This window comes from Rhamphochromis longiceps, linkage group LG16 (genome assembly GCF_057381845.1).
Source record: "Rhamphochromis longiceps isolate RC_006_pf linkage group LG16, R_longiceps_female_GT1.1, whole genome shotgun sequence".
Classification (NCBI taxonomy): Eukaryota; Metazoa; Chordata; class Actinopteri; order Cichliformes; family Cichlidae; genus Rhamphochromis; species Rhamphochromis longiceps.
The window spans coordinates 9778571-9794477 of record NC_140572.1 but is presented as its reverse complement, the minus strand read 5'-3'; the positions used below and the strand labels follow the sequence as shown (position 1 = coordinate 9794477).

The following is a 15907-nucleotide window of genomic DNA, read 5'->3' as shown; positions in this document are numbered from 1 at the left end:
CTTCCAGAGATAACCTTCACCTTAATGGGAGCAATAGTGTCCATTACATTTAACATGTTAGCATTGAAGCTATTGACGAGCTCATTGACTGACCCTCTGGACAGGTCAGGTGTTAATGGGAAGACCTGGTTAAAAATTGCACTACTGTGTTCAGTTATACACCGTTTTGTGATCACTGTTGTTGATATATTTGTGTGGGCTGAGATTTTACTTTCAAAGAAAACACAGTAATGATCAGACAGGCCCACATCAGACACAGTAACCTTTGAAATGCTCAGGCCTTTGGAGATCAGTAGGTCAAGAGTGTGTCCTCTATTATGTGTGGCCTCTGTTACATGCTGAGTCAGCCCAAAGTTGCCCAGAGTGTTACTCAGGTCTTTAGTCCCTTTGTCCTGAGGGTTGTCCACATGAATGTTAAAATCCCCAGCAATAATTACACAGTCAAAATCAACACAGATCACAGACAGCAGTTCACTGAGGTCATTAAAAAAGTCTGTGCAGTATTTGGGAGGCCTGTAAACATTAAGAAACACAACTTTGGATGGGGCCTTCAGCTGTAAAGCCACATATTCAAAAGACTGAAAACTTCCAGGAGATAGCTGCTTACATTGAAATGATTCATTAAATAAGACAGCAACCCCTCCTCCTCTCCTGCTCGCCCTGACCTCACTGATATAACTGTAGTTAGGAGGGGTCGTCTCGATGAGAACAGCTCCACTGTTACTTTGGTCCAACCAAGTTTCAGTTAAAAACATAAAATCAAGGCTGTGCTCAGTGATTAAATCATTAATTAAAAATGTTTTCCCAGCTAGAGATCTAATGTTTAATAAAGCCAACTTAAGTGTTTTAGAGGTATTACTTGTCCCCTCGTGTTTGGGAGCAGTCTGTGGCACACAAGGTATGTTTACTATGTTTAAAGATCTTTTAGAGTGCAGCTCTCTGTGTTTTGACCAGGCCACATGTCTCCTGTCACCTAAAAGTACAGAAATTTTAAAACCTTCTAGTAAACAGGGTCCCAGCTTCTCCTGGGAAAAGTCATCACTGCCATAATCCTCACAGCCCGGACCCTTCACACATCACGCATCAGACTGCGGAGACAGGGCATGAAGAGGAACTAAGGGGGGCGAGGCTGGGCAATGTGACTTCGATTGCTCTGTTGAGGGTGGGGCTCGATGGCGAACCTTTGGCCGCTCTGGTGGGGGGTTTATGGGGGACAAAAAGGGATTGGGACGGGGGGTAGATCTGAGCCCAGCATTGACCCGCTCCATCATCTCCTCAGTGAATTTCAGGTGTGGGGAGGAGGGAGAAAGGGAGGGGGAGGAGGGTGATGGCCTGTCAGGGGTTTGGGGGACTGGGGAAGGTCGTGGTCCCTTGTCCTGGTCGTTGGTGTTGTTGAGAGAGTTGGAGGCAAATAGGGACCCCTCTTCTTGCCTTAGATGCCTCTCCTTTCTGAGGCTCTTCCCGGGTGGGGGCAAATGGAGCTCCTCCTCAAGGTTTCTGCTGGGCTTTGTCTGTTCTTGGAGTACTTTTTGTTCCTCTTTATGAGATAACTCCTCGTTTATCTCAGCCTTGGCACCAAGCACGGATGGATGACGTATGGAATAAAACAAGTTGGAGGTGAACAGTTTCACCCCTGACTTGTTAAAATTAAATCCATTTGCTTTGAACAGATGCCTGCGTTCCCAAAAAATATTAAAGTTGTCGATAAAATGCACTGAGTGGTCAGCACATGCTGATATAAGCCATTTATTCAGTGTAAACAACCTGCTGAATCTCTCGTCTCCTCCTCTGACCGGCGGTACAGGTCCACTGATGAATACAGCTGCATTCAGAGAGTTTACAGTATTTAATAATCCAGTAAAGTCCCGTTTCAGAACCTCCGACTGTTGTTTGGACACATCGTTTGACCCTGTATGCAGAACAATGTTTGTCACAGTTGGATATTCATCTGCAATTTGAAGAATTCTCTCCTTCAGGTTGTTGACCATATCGTTAGGAAAGCAGAGGACTTTAGTGTTCTTACCGCACATCCTTTGTACATCCTTTACGGCAGAGTCACCCACAATCAGAGTTTCAGGCCTAGCCTTTAGCTTTCCCTGTGGCCTTTCACTTTTCAACAGATTTTCAGACCTTATTTCGCTGCTTTTAGATGGATGGTTGTCCGATATAGATCCAGGGTCCTTTGATAGTGGAGCAAATCTGTTCTGCAGTTTCACATTCAGTTGTTTTGGAGGTTTGTTGTTAACCTTCCTATTCACGGTTGTCCAGTCCTGTTTCCTCCCGTATACAGGGGTAGAAGAGCTTCTCTGTCTCGTAGGAAGTGAAGGCCAGTCGGTTTCAGAGATTTCAGCTCGCTGTGGCCTGCCTGTGATACGTCCTCCCCCTTCCAGGAGACATGATTTATGTCTTGGTTTTGCACCAAGACAGTCTAAGGGGGGATTATCACTTGAGGATTTATAATAATGCACAGAGTCTACTTTCTTGGTCATGTTATCTGTGCTCCTTAGCTGTGTGCTAGCTTGCTCATCGCCATTGTTTTGAATCAAAGGCAAGGTTGTTTCATTTCCACACAGTCCATTTACCTCCACGTTTACTTCTAAGCGATGAATTTTTGTCTCCAGTACTGCAATCTTCTGCAGGAGGCTGTGGTAGTCATCTGTGGAGAGGGAAGGCATCTTGTTGCTAGTTAGCCTAGCGGTTAGCACCTTTCCAGGCTATTGAGGCTGCTCGGTGCCCAGACGCTGTAATCAGGCTTCAGCTGTGTCTAGGCCACAGACACACGGAGCGCTGAGGACAAGGTAACCATAAAATGTTGCTGTTTCTGTTAAGAACACTCTAGTCCTAATGATCTACAAGTGTCCAGAAGTTATCGCAGGTAAGCTCACACGGAAAAAAGGGAAAAAATCAGCATAAAAATCAATAAAAATCAATATAAGAAGCAAAGCATTCAAGAGCAAAGAGATGAAGCGTCCACACTCACAAAGGGGAGGGGCATAATTGACAGTGCTCTAGGCCCCTTATATCATCTTGTTTTAAGACAAATGTTAAAAAACCTCAGTGTGCACCTTGATGGTTCCTTTAAACTGTGTAGGTGTAGGCAGTTGAGTGCAGTAGTTCAGTCAGGCTTTTTTCATCTGAGACAGCAAGCCAATGTAAAGCCATACCTTCCAGCTAATGTCTTTGAATGTGTTATTCATCTGTTCATTACTTGCAGACTGGACTACTGCAATTCTTTGTACTTTGGTTTGGACCAGTCTTTTATTTATCGTCTCCAGATGGCCCAAAATGTGGCTGCTCATCTGCTTACTGATAGAAAACAGAAGAAGCATACATCCTCTGCTCCAGAAAGAACCATGAATTCCAGTTCAAAACTAATGTTATCCATTCCAGGGTCTAAACATAAATCTGGTGGTGGCAGAGGCTTCTCTGTGTCAGACTCCAGACTCCAGAATAAAGTGACTCTAAATATTAGATTTGCACAAATTGCTGGAGCATTTTAAATCTTTACTGGAGACACATTTTTATGAGCTGGCTTTTAACACACAATGGACCTAGACATTTTTTGTTTTAATAACGTTAGTTGTTTTTATGGTATCATAGTTTTATTTCTTGTCTTTTATATTTTATTACATCATTGTTGTGCATTTTACTTATTTTAGTTGCATTTGAATTAAAAACACTTTGTGCAGCATGAACTGTTGAAAATATCAAGAAACAGAAAGGCCCTGGCCAGATGGTGGAGTCAGACTCAGGACATTCTTGCTGTGAGACAACAGTGGTATCTACTATGGCACCGTGCTGCCCCAGCAGTGTAGACTTCGGAGTAATATTGCACAGTTTCAAAAAAATTACACTGAATATTTCCTAGGTTTAAAAACAACAACCCCCCCCCCCCCCCCCCCCCAAACCCCCAAAACACACATCTAAATGAACAACAGATGAGAAAAAAAATAGAACTTAAACACACTGTCTCTGGCCTGAAGATGGCAAAAACAAACAAACAAAAAGCAAAAACAGCTAAAATTCAGCAACTGTTTACCATTTTTGTGGCAGGGTATGGTTAGTGGCTTGGCTCCAGGGGAGGATTGGAGAATTGGGTTCACGGTGGGATTTTACAAAATTTTACAAGCAATTCAAATCTATAAAACACCACAAGTGTAACATTGTTTTTTTATCCATACTGTACACATTCTTTAATCTACTTGATTATCATTAATGCACAAAGAATACAAAAATTCACCACAGCATATACAGATAGCACATCGTATCAAGCAGAACGCTCCCTAAAAATTGATATCATGACGGAACCATAACATTACATTGAGAACAAGTTCATCATTCAGTCCTTTAGGTGACAAAGTCTGCTAGATAAATATCCAAAAAGCCTAATTTTTCTTTAATAATAATATACCTCATAGGTATAACAAAAATCATACAGGTGTTCACATATCTAAATGCTGTAGTGCTGTAACAGGACAAACAAGTAACAGAAAACTTTTGTAACATGTGACTTATAATGTATGAATGAATGAATGTAAGAATAATAAATGACATTTAATTATGTAATTACAGTTAGACTCTGTCCGTGTCATAAAATTGAGGTTGTGATTGAAGAGAAGCAAGAAGTAGGTTAGAAAATGGTTTTGAAGTAAAGATGGTTTTATGTGTTTTTCATGCATATACAGTTGTCTGACAGTAAAGCTACTTTTTCACAAGATGTTGCCACAGCAGTTTGCATGTTTGCTTCAGCAGATTTTTTTATCAGGCACCCTTCCTAATGTAATACGACAGAGATTTGTTTCTCTTTGTGGGATCTTTCATGTCCAAACCAGGGAACTTTCAATTAACAGCCAAAAGTATAAACCACTATACTGTGGAGCCACTCTGGACAGATGTCAGACAATAAAACCAGGAATGTGAGTACATGGCAACAGTTTTATTGTGAATTCTGTTGCACTGAAATGCAACTGATGTTAGCACAGAAACAAACAGACAGATATGACAATATCTGCTTTAACTGAATGTAGATTGGTATCCCAACTGTATTACAAATCTAAAGAATTCTCCAGGTCTTCAGTTAATCTTATACGAGGTGTTTATGGACAAGCATGATGCAAAAAATATGGAGGTTAATGGTGAATTTGAAAGTGTGTGTCACACACCTTTAACAGTTTACTACCAAAGAAATTAACCGAGATAATTTCCATCAACCATAGGCAGCATAAAGGCAAACACAAGGCAGGCAATATCTACTATACTGTATGTACTAACAAATAGGCAGAGTATTAGTAGTCTGGGCTATTTCAAAAGTGTTTAAAATAACTGCACACAATTGATTAACAACAAAATTACTTCACCTTAGCTTTAAGTTTTAATACAAGGACTGATGTTGGTCTGAGAAAGCAGCTTATTTAGATGTTTAGAAATTTCCTTCATTTTGAGTCCATAAATGAATGGATTTAGCAAAGGCTGATAGAGCATTATTTGTAATGTCATTATTATGCGTGTGGTTTTTGGAAAATCTGGATTTGCACGAGCTATGCTTACATCATACACAAAAAACACAGAGAGTGTCATGGTCCTGGGCCGTGTTGGCCCAGTATTCTTAGTTCTCTTGTATTTTTGTATTCAGTTCCCTGTTTAGGTTCTGTTTCCTGAGTTGCCCTGTTATGTGGTTCCCTGTGTGCTTTCCCTTTGTGACTCTCACCCCCTGTGTGCCCCTCTATGTATTCATGAGCCCTTGTCCCCTTTCGTGTTTTATTCCATGTTTTCCCCAGCCTGTTATGTCTGTGTTCTCCCCGTGCTCTCTCCTCCTGTCTGAACCTCTGTACTTCCTGTTTTACTTTGACAGTCTCTCGTCAGTATGCGTCATGTTGTGTTCACTCCTGCCCTGTCTCGTTATGATTATCTGTGTCAGCTGTGTTCCCCGTGTGCTCCCACTTCCCTCGTTAACCCTCTGTGTATTTATGTCTGCGTCTCCCTCAGTTCTGTGTCATAGTCTCCCTCATGCTGCGTGGATTTCCCTGTGTCTCTCTCCAAGTATTAGTTTATTGTGCCCAGTTTAAGTTTTGTATTTTCCTGTCATCTTGTCAGCAATAAAGCTGCCTTTTGAGTTCATCCCTTGAGTCCGTGAGTTTTGCGATTGGGTCCTCATCCTGCCTGCCACACAGCCGACCATGACAGAAGACTACGACCACGACATGGACCCAGCAACTCACAACCCCTCCGCTGAGCTCCGGGAGGATTTAATCTACACGGTGGAATATCACTGTCAGGAGTGGGAAGTGCTGCCAGGAGACGAACACCGGGAGGTCGTAGCCGTCCGTCTACAGCGGATGGTGTCCGGACTCCCGTGGCTGTTCGGCGCGCTGCACCCCCACATCCGGGACTTCCTCGTTTCCACCGTAGGCATCCGCCCGGAGCTGCCTCTCCAGTGTGAAGAGTCGGAGGACGTTCAGCCCGGTCCGCTGGAGGATTCGCGGTCCGGCTCGTCTCCTCCCCCTTCCCGGAGAAAACGGCGTTCACGTCGCCGGCGTTCCCGAGCAGCGGAGCAGTTTTCATCCCTGGGTGAGAGTGACTGTGCGTCACACTCTCAGCCCAAGTTTTCTGGACCCGGACTTCATGACTTTTCCACCACTGTGAGTAACTCTGTTTTGCCCGCCATTGTGTTTCCTGAATCGGATAACTCCACCACTGTGTGTTTGGACTCTGGAGACACTATACAGCGAGGCACCTCGGTGTCAGATCATTCACCAGTTGCTAGCAACCTTTGTGTTTTTGAGCCCTCTGATTTTTGTAAAGCTCGCAGTATGTCCTTTGATTTAACCGATATGAATGTGTTACATGTAGAGACAGCTGAACCTAAGACAGCTATCCTACACCAGACTCACCCACACACTGCTACCAGCATTGCAGCCCCACAGAACTGTTTTAACCAGCCTGTACACTCTGGGGTTTTCCAGTCTGAACTCAGCCACACACCACCACCATCATCAGCCAAACCATCTGAGACTGAGTGTTCTGTAACTGATGCTCCTTCTAGTAACTGTTTCATGTGCCAACCCGTTGTGTCTTTTGACATGTCCAGTGGTGCCCAGTCAGATCCACAACCAGTGTTTAATCATTCAGTTTCTCGAGTGAGCGGTAACAAGATGGTCGCTTCCTTTGCTAAGCTAACTGAAAGACTAGGGTTAAGCGTTAAAGAGTTGCTTGATCAGGTCAAGTTTTGTGACCCACGGCAACGCATGCTTGATCCTGTTCGCTACTCCTCTGAACCTGTTGCTGTGAAAACGGTTGTGGGTGTTACTTCGTCCCTGGACTGTGTGGCTCCCCATCCAGTTCAATCTGAGTCAGCCTGCCGAGTTGGTTCACCTATGGACTATATGAAAATTGACTTTGTTTCTCAACCTGTGTTTGTCCTTCCAGCCTCGATTCTGAAAAGAACTGTCTCTGGCGTTCTTCCTTCTCTGACCTGTGTTAGACAGCACACCGTTCCTCAAGAGACAGTTGTTGATGTTGTCTGTTTTGAAACTGCTTCGGTGACTGTCCCTGAGCTAACCTCCTACAGGACTGCTAGCGCTAACCTGGAGAGTGTTATAGCAGTGGATTTCCTAGGACCTGCTTGCTTTAAACCTAGATCTCCTAAAACTGAGTTTGGCGTCAATAACTTGGTTTTCCCAGTGTCTGTTGCTGCTCCTGAACTCTGCTCTCAAACTCCAGTTCCTGTAACCAGGGCAGCGCAGGCCCAGCTTTCCCTTGCTCCCGTATCAGTTCCTCGGGAGAGGGTGGCTGAGGTCCAGCCGGTCCCTGCTTCTATCCCCAGCCTGGCAGAGGCTCCGTTCATCCCGGCACCCGTACCTGCTCCTCGGGTGGGGTTGATGGACGCCCAGCCGTCGCCTGTGCCTGTTCCGGTTCCCCGGGTGAGGTCAGCCGTGACCCTGCCGACTCCTGCACCCGTCTCAGTTCCTCGGGTGGGAGCGACAGAGGTCCAGCTAGCTCCTGCACCTACACCAGCCCCCAGGGTAAAGGCAGCCAGAGACCAGCTCGTCCCTGCACCCGTATCTGTTCCTCGGGTGGGGATGACTGGTGTTCGGCCAGGCCTAGCTCCTGTTCCCAGAAGGAGAGCAACCCAGAGCCAGACACCTAATCTACCACAAGCGCAACTGCCACTACAACTGGCATTGCTGTCCATAACTCAGTCAGTGGCTCAGTTATTAGCACAGTTTCCTGTTTTGTCACCAGTTCAGTCTTCAGCACAGTTAACGGCTCCACAGTCTGCCCAGTCATCCGCTCCGTTACCGCCTCAGTCCTTTGCCTCATTGCCTGTTAGTTTGTCAGCTCAGTTATTGTCTCTGTCACCAGCTCAGTGCTTAGCCCAGCAACCCGTTCAGTCACTGCCCACCTCAGCTGGAAGCCTTAGTGAGCCTTCTTCACCAGCTGAAGATTACGCGGTGCTGACACACTTTAAACTGACTGTTTGCCCTACACAGCCCCAGCCGTCGCATCCTAAGCCGGCTGCGTGCCCTGTGCCGCTACAGTCAGCGCCCGCGGTGCCAGAGGACCCCGCACCCGCTGGCTCTGCATCCGTCTCCGCTGGGGGTTCAGGAGGACCCCTCCAGCAGCTCCTCGTCTCCGCTGGCGGCTCTGCCCAGCCCGGCCAGCACCTCCTCGTCTCCGCTGGGGCTTCAAGGGAACCTCTCCAGCCGCTCCTCGTCTCCGCTGGGGCTTCAAGGGAACCTCTCCAGCCGCTCCTCGTCTCCGCTGGGGGTTCAAGGGAACCTCTCCAGCCGCTGCTCGTCTCCGCTGGGGGTTCAGGGGAACCTCTCCAGCCGCTGCTCGTCTCCGCTGGGGGTTCAGGGGAACCTCTCCAGCCTCTCCTCGTCTCCGCTGGAGGGTCCGAGGGGCCCGTTCAGCCTCCTGTCTCCGTTGGAGGGCCCGTCCAGCCGCCATCTGCTTCTGCTCCGCCTGGTCTGGCCCCGGCTTCGTCTGGCCCAGCCTCGTCCGAGACTTCGTCCTCGTCTGGCCCAGCCTCGTCCGAGACTTCGTCCTCGTCTGGCCCAGCCTCCGCTTCGCCTGCTGCAGCTCCATCTCCGTCTGGTCCGGCCCCCGCATCACCCACACCCGGTCCGGCCTCTGCATCGCTTTCAACGTCGCCCGGTCCAGCTTCGGCCTGTGCTTCGCCCAGTCCGGCCTCAGCCTCAGCTCCTGCTTCGCCGTCGCCTGGTCCAGCCTCAGCCTCTGCAGCGACGCCTGGTCCGGCCCCCGCATCGCCACCGTCTGGTCCTGCCTCGTCTGGTCCTGTGCCCACCAGGCCATGGCCAGCATGCCTAACACTGGAGAGCCGCCGCTGCATTCCATGCAGCCGGCCCCCTGAACGGCTCCGTCTCCTTCGCCGCCGCCGCTGCCTTCCGCGCGGCCGGCCTCCTGAACTGCTCCGTCGTCTCCTTCACCGCCGCCGCTGCCTTCCGCGCGGCCGGCCTCCTGAACTGCTCCGTCGTTTTTTGTTTTCCTGTGTTTGGGCTGTCTGGAGCCAGCCCTTAAGGGGGGGGTGATGTCATGGTCCTGGGCCGTGTTGGCCCAGTATTCTTAGTTCTCTTGTATTTTTGTATTCAGTTCCCTGTTTAGGTTCTGTTTCCTGAGTTGCCCTGTTATGTGGTTCCCTGTGTGCTTTCCCTTTGTGACTCTCACCCCCTGTGTGCCCCTCTATGTATTCATGAGCCCTTGTCCCCTTTCGTGTTTTATTCCATGTTTTCCCCAGCCTGTTATGTCTGTGTTCTCCCCGTGCTCTCTCCTCCTGTCTGAACCTCTGTACTTCCTGTTTTACTTTGACAGTCTCTCGTCAGTATGCGTCATGTTGTGTTCACTCCTGCCCTGTCTCGTTATGATTATCTGTGTCAGCTGTGTTCCCCGTGTGCTCCCACTTCCCTCGTTAACCCTCTGTGTATTTATGTCTGCGTCTCCCTCAGTTCTGTGTCGTAGTCTCCCTCATGCTGCGTGGATTTCCCTGTGTCTCTCTCCAAGTATTAGTTTATTGTGCCCAGTTTAAGTTTTGTATTTTCCTGTCATCTTGTCAGCAATAAAGCTGCCTTTTGAGTTCATCCCTTGAGTCCGTGAGTTTTGCGATTGGGTCCTCATCCTGCCTGCCACACAGCCGACCATGAAAGAGAGACTTAATAAAACTAAGAGATGGGGTAAACAAGTCTCTGCAGCTTTCTTCCTAATTTCTTTACAACTTCGATGAGAAACTATAAAGATTTTTGTGTATGTGAAAACTATAAAGAGCATAGGAAGAATTGCAAGATCTAATACAATGACCACACCAAAGATGGTAATTAATTTTGATCTTTCACACTGAAGAGTGTAAACTGCATTATTACAAAATATTCCTTTTATATTAGAGTCACACAGTTTAGCTTCAGCACTTGCTATTGCTTGGACAGCAACTTGACAAGCAGGTACAAGCCAAGCCACGACCAGGAAAATACCCACAGTAGTTTTTCTCATGATAGTTTGATATTCCAGAGGTTTACATATAGCCACATATCTGTCATAGGCCATGGCAGCCAACAGAAGGAACTCTGATAAAACTAGAGTGTAAAATATAAAGAACTGAAAGAGACAGGCTGAATATGTTGTGACTTGTTTTTCAGATGAAAAGTCAATCAGCAGTTTTGGGTAAACAGTTGTGCTGTAAAGAACAGAGTTCAGTAGCAATGCTGCAATGAAAATGTACATAGGCTCATGGAGGTTTTTATGATTCCAGATGAGATACAGAATAGTAGAATTAGTGCAGATTATTAGAATATATAATGTAAACATAACAAAAAAGAAAATATATCTGTACTTGTTAATCTCTGTGTACCAGTCCAGAGTTAGATAGGTAGCATTTGACTCTTCATCCATGAATTTTTTCAAAGACAAAACATTAAAAAATAATTAAAAATTGTAAAACCAGTAAAAATCCAAAACAAAAACAAACAACCAAAAAACAAATCCAAGACTATAGCAGTATTTAAATCCTGTTGTTTCTCTGGTTCATAAAAATATATGAACCTGAAATTTGTCTCTGAGCACCTTCATCACCCAAACACACACAGCGTATCATGCGAGTCTCTATAAGGTTTTTATCAAGTTGCCTCATCCTCAAGAGAGAAGGAGGTCTGAAACATGGTTGTTCAGTCTCTTGTAATTAGAATAGAATAGAATATAATTCAACTTTATTGTCATTGCACATGTCACAGGGCAACGAAATGCAGTTTGCATCCATCCAGAAGTGCTTTAGCCATGATATAGATATATTACAATATATATTAGCAATAATATAGATATGTAAGTATATTACAGAAATGGGTCTACTACGGTATGTAATATGTACACGGTATGAAGTATGTTATGAATATGCTATAACTATAAGTATGTACAGGCTGTAGTGAGTACAAGCTATGTGCAGGCTATGAACAGGATATAAATATGAAAAATACAACTATACAGAATATGAAATAAAGAACTATACAGAAATATGAGATATACAACTATACAGAAATGGGAACTATGCAAGTTGTACACAGTTGTAGAATTAAAAATTATCGTATGATTATTTATACAGAACTATACAGTAGTGCAGTTAAGAGGCTATATAAAGTGCTAGTGGTTGTGAGTGGTGGTTCAGTCCATGTTATTATTGTGTGTTTGAGGGTACAGTTGTCCATTGTATGTGTGTGTAGGTGGTTGTGGGTGTGTGTATGTCCAGTCCATGTGTTAACTTGGGTCAGATGTCAGGAGGTAGAGTTCAGGAGTCTGACAGCTGTGGGGAAGAAGCTATTCCGGTACCTGGTGATCTTAGTCCAGAGGCTCCTGTAGCGCCTCCCAGAGGACAGGAGGGTGAAGAGTCCATGTGATGGGTGACTGGGGTCTTTCATGATTTTCCCAGCCCTTTTCAGACACCGCTTCCTGTAGATGTCCTTTATGGCAGGAAGTGGTGCTCCGGCGACGCGCTGGGCAGTTTTCACAACCCTCTGCACCGCCTTCCGGTCCAAGGCAGAGCAGTTCCCGACTGTTATACAGTTGGTCAGGATGCTCTCGATGGTGCAGCGATAGAAGTTCACCAGGATGTCTGAGGATAGGTGGTTCTTCCTCAGAGTCCTCAAGAAGAAGAGGCGCTGGTGAGCCTTCTTGACCAGCTTGGAGCAGTTGGTCGTCCAGATGAGATCCTCGGAGATGTGAACTCCCAGGAACTTGAAGCTGCTCACACGCTCCACAGCCGTCCCCTTAATGTAGATGGGTGGATGTGGGTCAACATTCCTCCTGTAGTCCACGATGAGCTCCTTGGTCTTCTCGGTGTTAAGCAGCAGGTTGTTTGTGTCGCACCACTCAGCCAGACAATCTACCTCCTCCCTGTAGGCGGCCTCATCGTTGCCACTGATGAGGCCAATCACCGTGGTGTCATCTGCAAACTTAATGATGGTGTTAGAACCATCGGCAGATCTGCAGTCGTGGGTGAAGAGGGAGTAGAGGAAAGGGCTCATCACACAGCCGTGTTCATTGTGATTGTAGATGAGCAGTGGTTATCTAGCCGGACGTGTTGGGGGCGGTTGGTCAGGAAGTCCAGTAACCATTTGCACATGAGGGAACTGATGCCCCGATGAGTTGTGAGGGGTGGATTGTATTGAATGCTGAACTGAAGTCTATAAACAGCATTCTGGTGTAGGTGTTGCTATTGTCCAGGTGTGAGAGGACAGAGTGCAGTGCGATGGAGACTGCATCCCCTGTGCTCCTGTTCTGGTGGTATGCTAATTGGTGGGGGCCCAGGGTGGGGGGGAGACAGGATTTGAAGTGTGCCGGTACCACAGCGTGTGCCAAGGACAGGTTGAATATGTCTGTGAGCACTCCTGCAAGCTCCCCAGAACACGCTCTGAGAACATGCCCGGGGATACCATCAGGACCTGCAGCCTTGTGGACATTGATCCTGCTCAGCACCGCACCTACATCGGTGGGGGAGACAGTCAGAGGTTGGTGGTCTGGCGTCATGTCTGCTTTGGTTGTGATTGTGGGGTTCCCTCGCTCAAAACGAGCATAAAAGTTGTTGAGCTCGTTGAGGAAGGAGACATCAGAGGATGCGGGGGAGGGTTTGGTGGTCCTGTAGTCTGTAATGGTCTGGAGTCCTTGCCACATGCGTCGGGGGTTGGAGTTGGAGAAGTGTTCTTCTGCCTTCTTTTTGTAATGGTGTTTGGCTTTTTTGATACCCTTCTTTAGATTAGCCCTGGCTGTACTGTAGGCGTGTGCATCTCCTGACCTAAAGGCGGTGTTGCGGGCCTTCAGGAGGAGACGAACATCCCGGTTCATCCAAGGGTTCTGGTTGGGGTACATGGTGATCCGTTTCTGGGTGGTGACACTGTCTGTGGTTTTGGAGAGGTAATCCAGTACAGATGAGGCATACTTGTCCAGGTCTGTGTGGGTGAACATATTCCAGTCTGTGTTTTTAAATCTGTCCTGGAGAACTGTGTCTGTCCCCTCTGGCCACACTTTAATTGTCCTCACAGCAGGTTTCATACGTTGGATGAGTGGTGAATACCGAGGTGTGAGGAACAGGGAGAGATGGTCCGATTGTCCAATGTGGGGGAGGGGTGTTGCTTTGTATGCTCCAGCCAAGTTGGAATAAACATGGTCTAAAGTCTTGTCTCCTCTGGTGTGGCAGGAGACATGTTGGTGGAATCTGGGGAGGACTGTCTTTAAGTTGGTGTGGTTGAAGTCACCAGCAACAATAAAAGCAGCCTCGGGGTGTTTATTCTGGCTCCAGAAAGTTCTTTCATGGCCAACCTAGCATTAGCGTTAGGGGGGATATACACTGCAGTGACTATGATAGAAGTGAGTTCTCTGGGGAGATAATAAGGTCTGCATTTGACCATTAAAAATTAGGTGAGCAGTGACTCCCAGTAGTAGTGGAGTTCATGCACCAAGCGTTGTTAATATAAATGCACAAACCTCCACCTCTGGTCTTGCTGGAGTCATCTGCTAGCCTGTCGGCTCGGTGTGTGTGTAGCGTCCTGCTAACTTGATAGCATTGTCTGGGCAATTGTTGTTCAACCATGTTTTGGTGAAAAACATGACATTTGAGTCCATAATCCATCTGTTGTTAGTGATGGAGAGCCGTATCTCATCCATTTTGTTTGCCAGAGAACTCACATTGGCAAGGAAAATACTGCACTGCAAAAAACGATTTTCAAGAAAGTAAAAGAACCCTTGTTTATGGACATTTTTTCTTATTTTTTGTCTAAAAAGAAAATATATTCTTAACAAGCAAGTTTTGCACAAGAAAATAAATCTTATTCTAGGAAAATATGTCTAACTTTTCCTTAAAAGGATATTTCAGCTCATCTTGAGCTTTATTTACCAGTTACAAGGTATGAAAACCGTTTGGTTGAAATTCCCTAATAAAAACAAGATTATTTTTCTCATTTCAAGAGTAAGGCCACTTAAACAGCTGCTCAGTTTAAGAAATGTATTTATTGACACTAAAGTGTAATAAAACTGCTGTCAAGTTTGACAAAACATGCACAAAAGCTGGAACTAAAAGCACATGATAAACATGAAATACAGGCCCATTTGAAAAACAGAAACGGCATAACTCATTCACTTTAGGCCATGTCAAACAGATTAATAGATCAGCATCAGACAAGTATCAGTACACATATCTTCACTGTGGCAATGCTACAATCGCATTCAACTGTCAGATTTGATAGAAAACTCAACAACAAAACTGTCCAAAACAATAACCTGATAATACAGTTCATGCATGTAAAGCAGTGTGCCTTTTATAAAACATCTGTTGAACTCATGTGTAGTCCAATTACATCACACAGGTAATATTTCATGACTGCATATGTCATATCTTTGTGTGTGAAACTGTAATATGGAGTGAAATCCATAAGATTATCAGCGGATATCAGCTCCGTTGCTTGTGCCATGTTTGGAATCTCTATCTTATATGACATGTAATCTTTGTCATAACAAATGGTATTGTGCTGCTGGAATTCAAAACAGTACAATGATGAATTGATCACATAGATATTTTTCACAAGCCCAAATATAGGTAAACCACTAGAACCAACAGCACAAACAATTAATGACCTATCCCTTATGTATTTGTTACCATTTAGATTAAGCCATTTAACAGTCACTGCATGGTTTACTTCATCATTTCCAAGGAAGGCCCTCATTTTTTCTTTTAAGTATGACATTATGCTTACTTCTGAGGTTGGTCCTAATGTGCATTCATTGGAAAAAATGGGGTGATCAAAACTATCCACATTCTGAGAACATTCATACATTTGATTATGCTTTATTAAAGATTTGCAAACATTTTTAAAATTTATTTTTGACGCCCATTGTTTGAAAAAGCAATGTTTCGATTCAAATCTCATGCACATATGACGGACCATTGGTCCCAAACGTTTAATTTGGCTTGGTGTATGAATCAAATAATGTTGTTTTGGTGTGATGTTGTTATATGGGAATAGGGCTTTCATGTGCTTCAAGTGCTGTTCAATGAGGATTTTCAACTTGTTAATAGTCTGCAGACTGATGACAGGAGCAAGTAAAATCTGAACTATCTCAATGAGTTCAAGAATGAATGCGTAGTGTTCAGTACCTTTGGCTGCATCAATCAGAAATGGCAAAATTTTCAGAAGAACAATCATTTGCCCCGAGGACTGCTTCAACTTATTGTCACTGGAAGCTAATGTACTGTAGGTAATAACACTTGGTTTATCTCTACTATCAACTGGAGAGTATGGGAAACCAGTCACTGCAGCATTGAAGAGATCTAAGTCTAGCTCTCCCATGAGAACTAAGTGTTTCAACACACACTTTATTTCTAATGGAGCAATCCCTTCAAAAATTACATGCATCA

The 15907-nt window shown here is 45.4% G+C and overlaps 1 protein-coding gene across 1 annotated transcript; it reads right to left on the bottom strand.

Moving 5' to 3' along the window:
• Positions 1-5364: 5364 nt before the first annotated feature.
• Positions 5365-10902, bottom strand: LOC146650623 (olfactory receptor 2AT4-like). The gene is made up of 3 exons (XM_085383763.1): positions 10149-10902; positions 6219-6228; positions 5365-5542 (listed from the first exon to the last, which is right to left on the bottom strand). Exons 1-3 carry the CDS (start codon positions 10900-10902, stop codon positions 5365-5367), a joined length of 942 nt encoding a protein of 313 aa, XP_085239889.1.
• Between the last annotated feature and the right edge of the window lie 5005 nt (positions 10903-15907).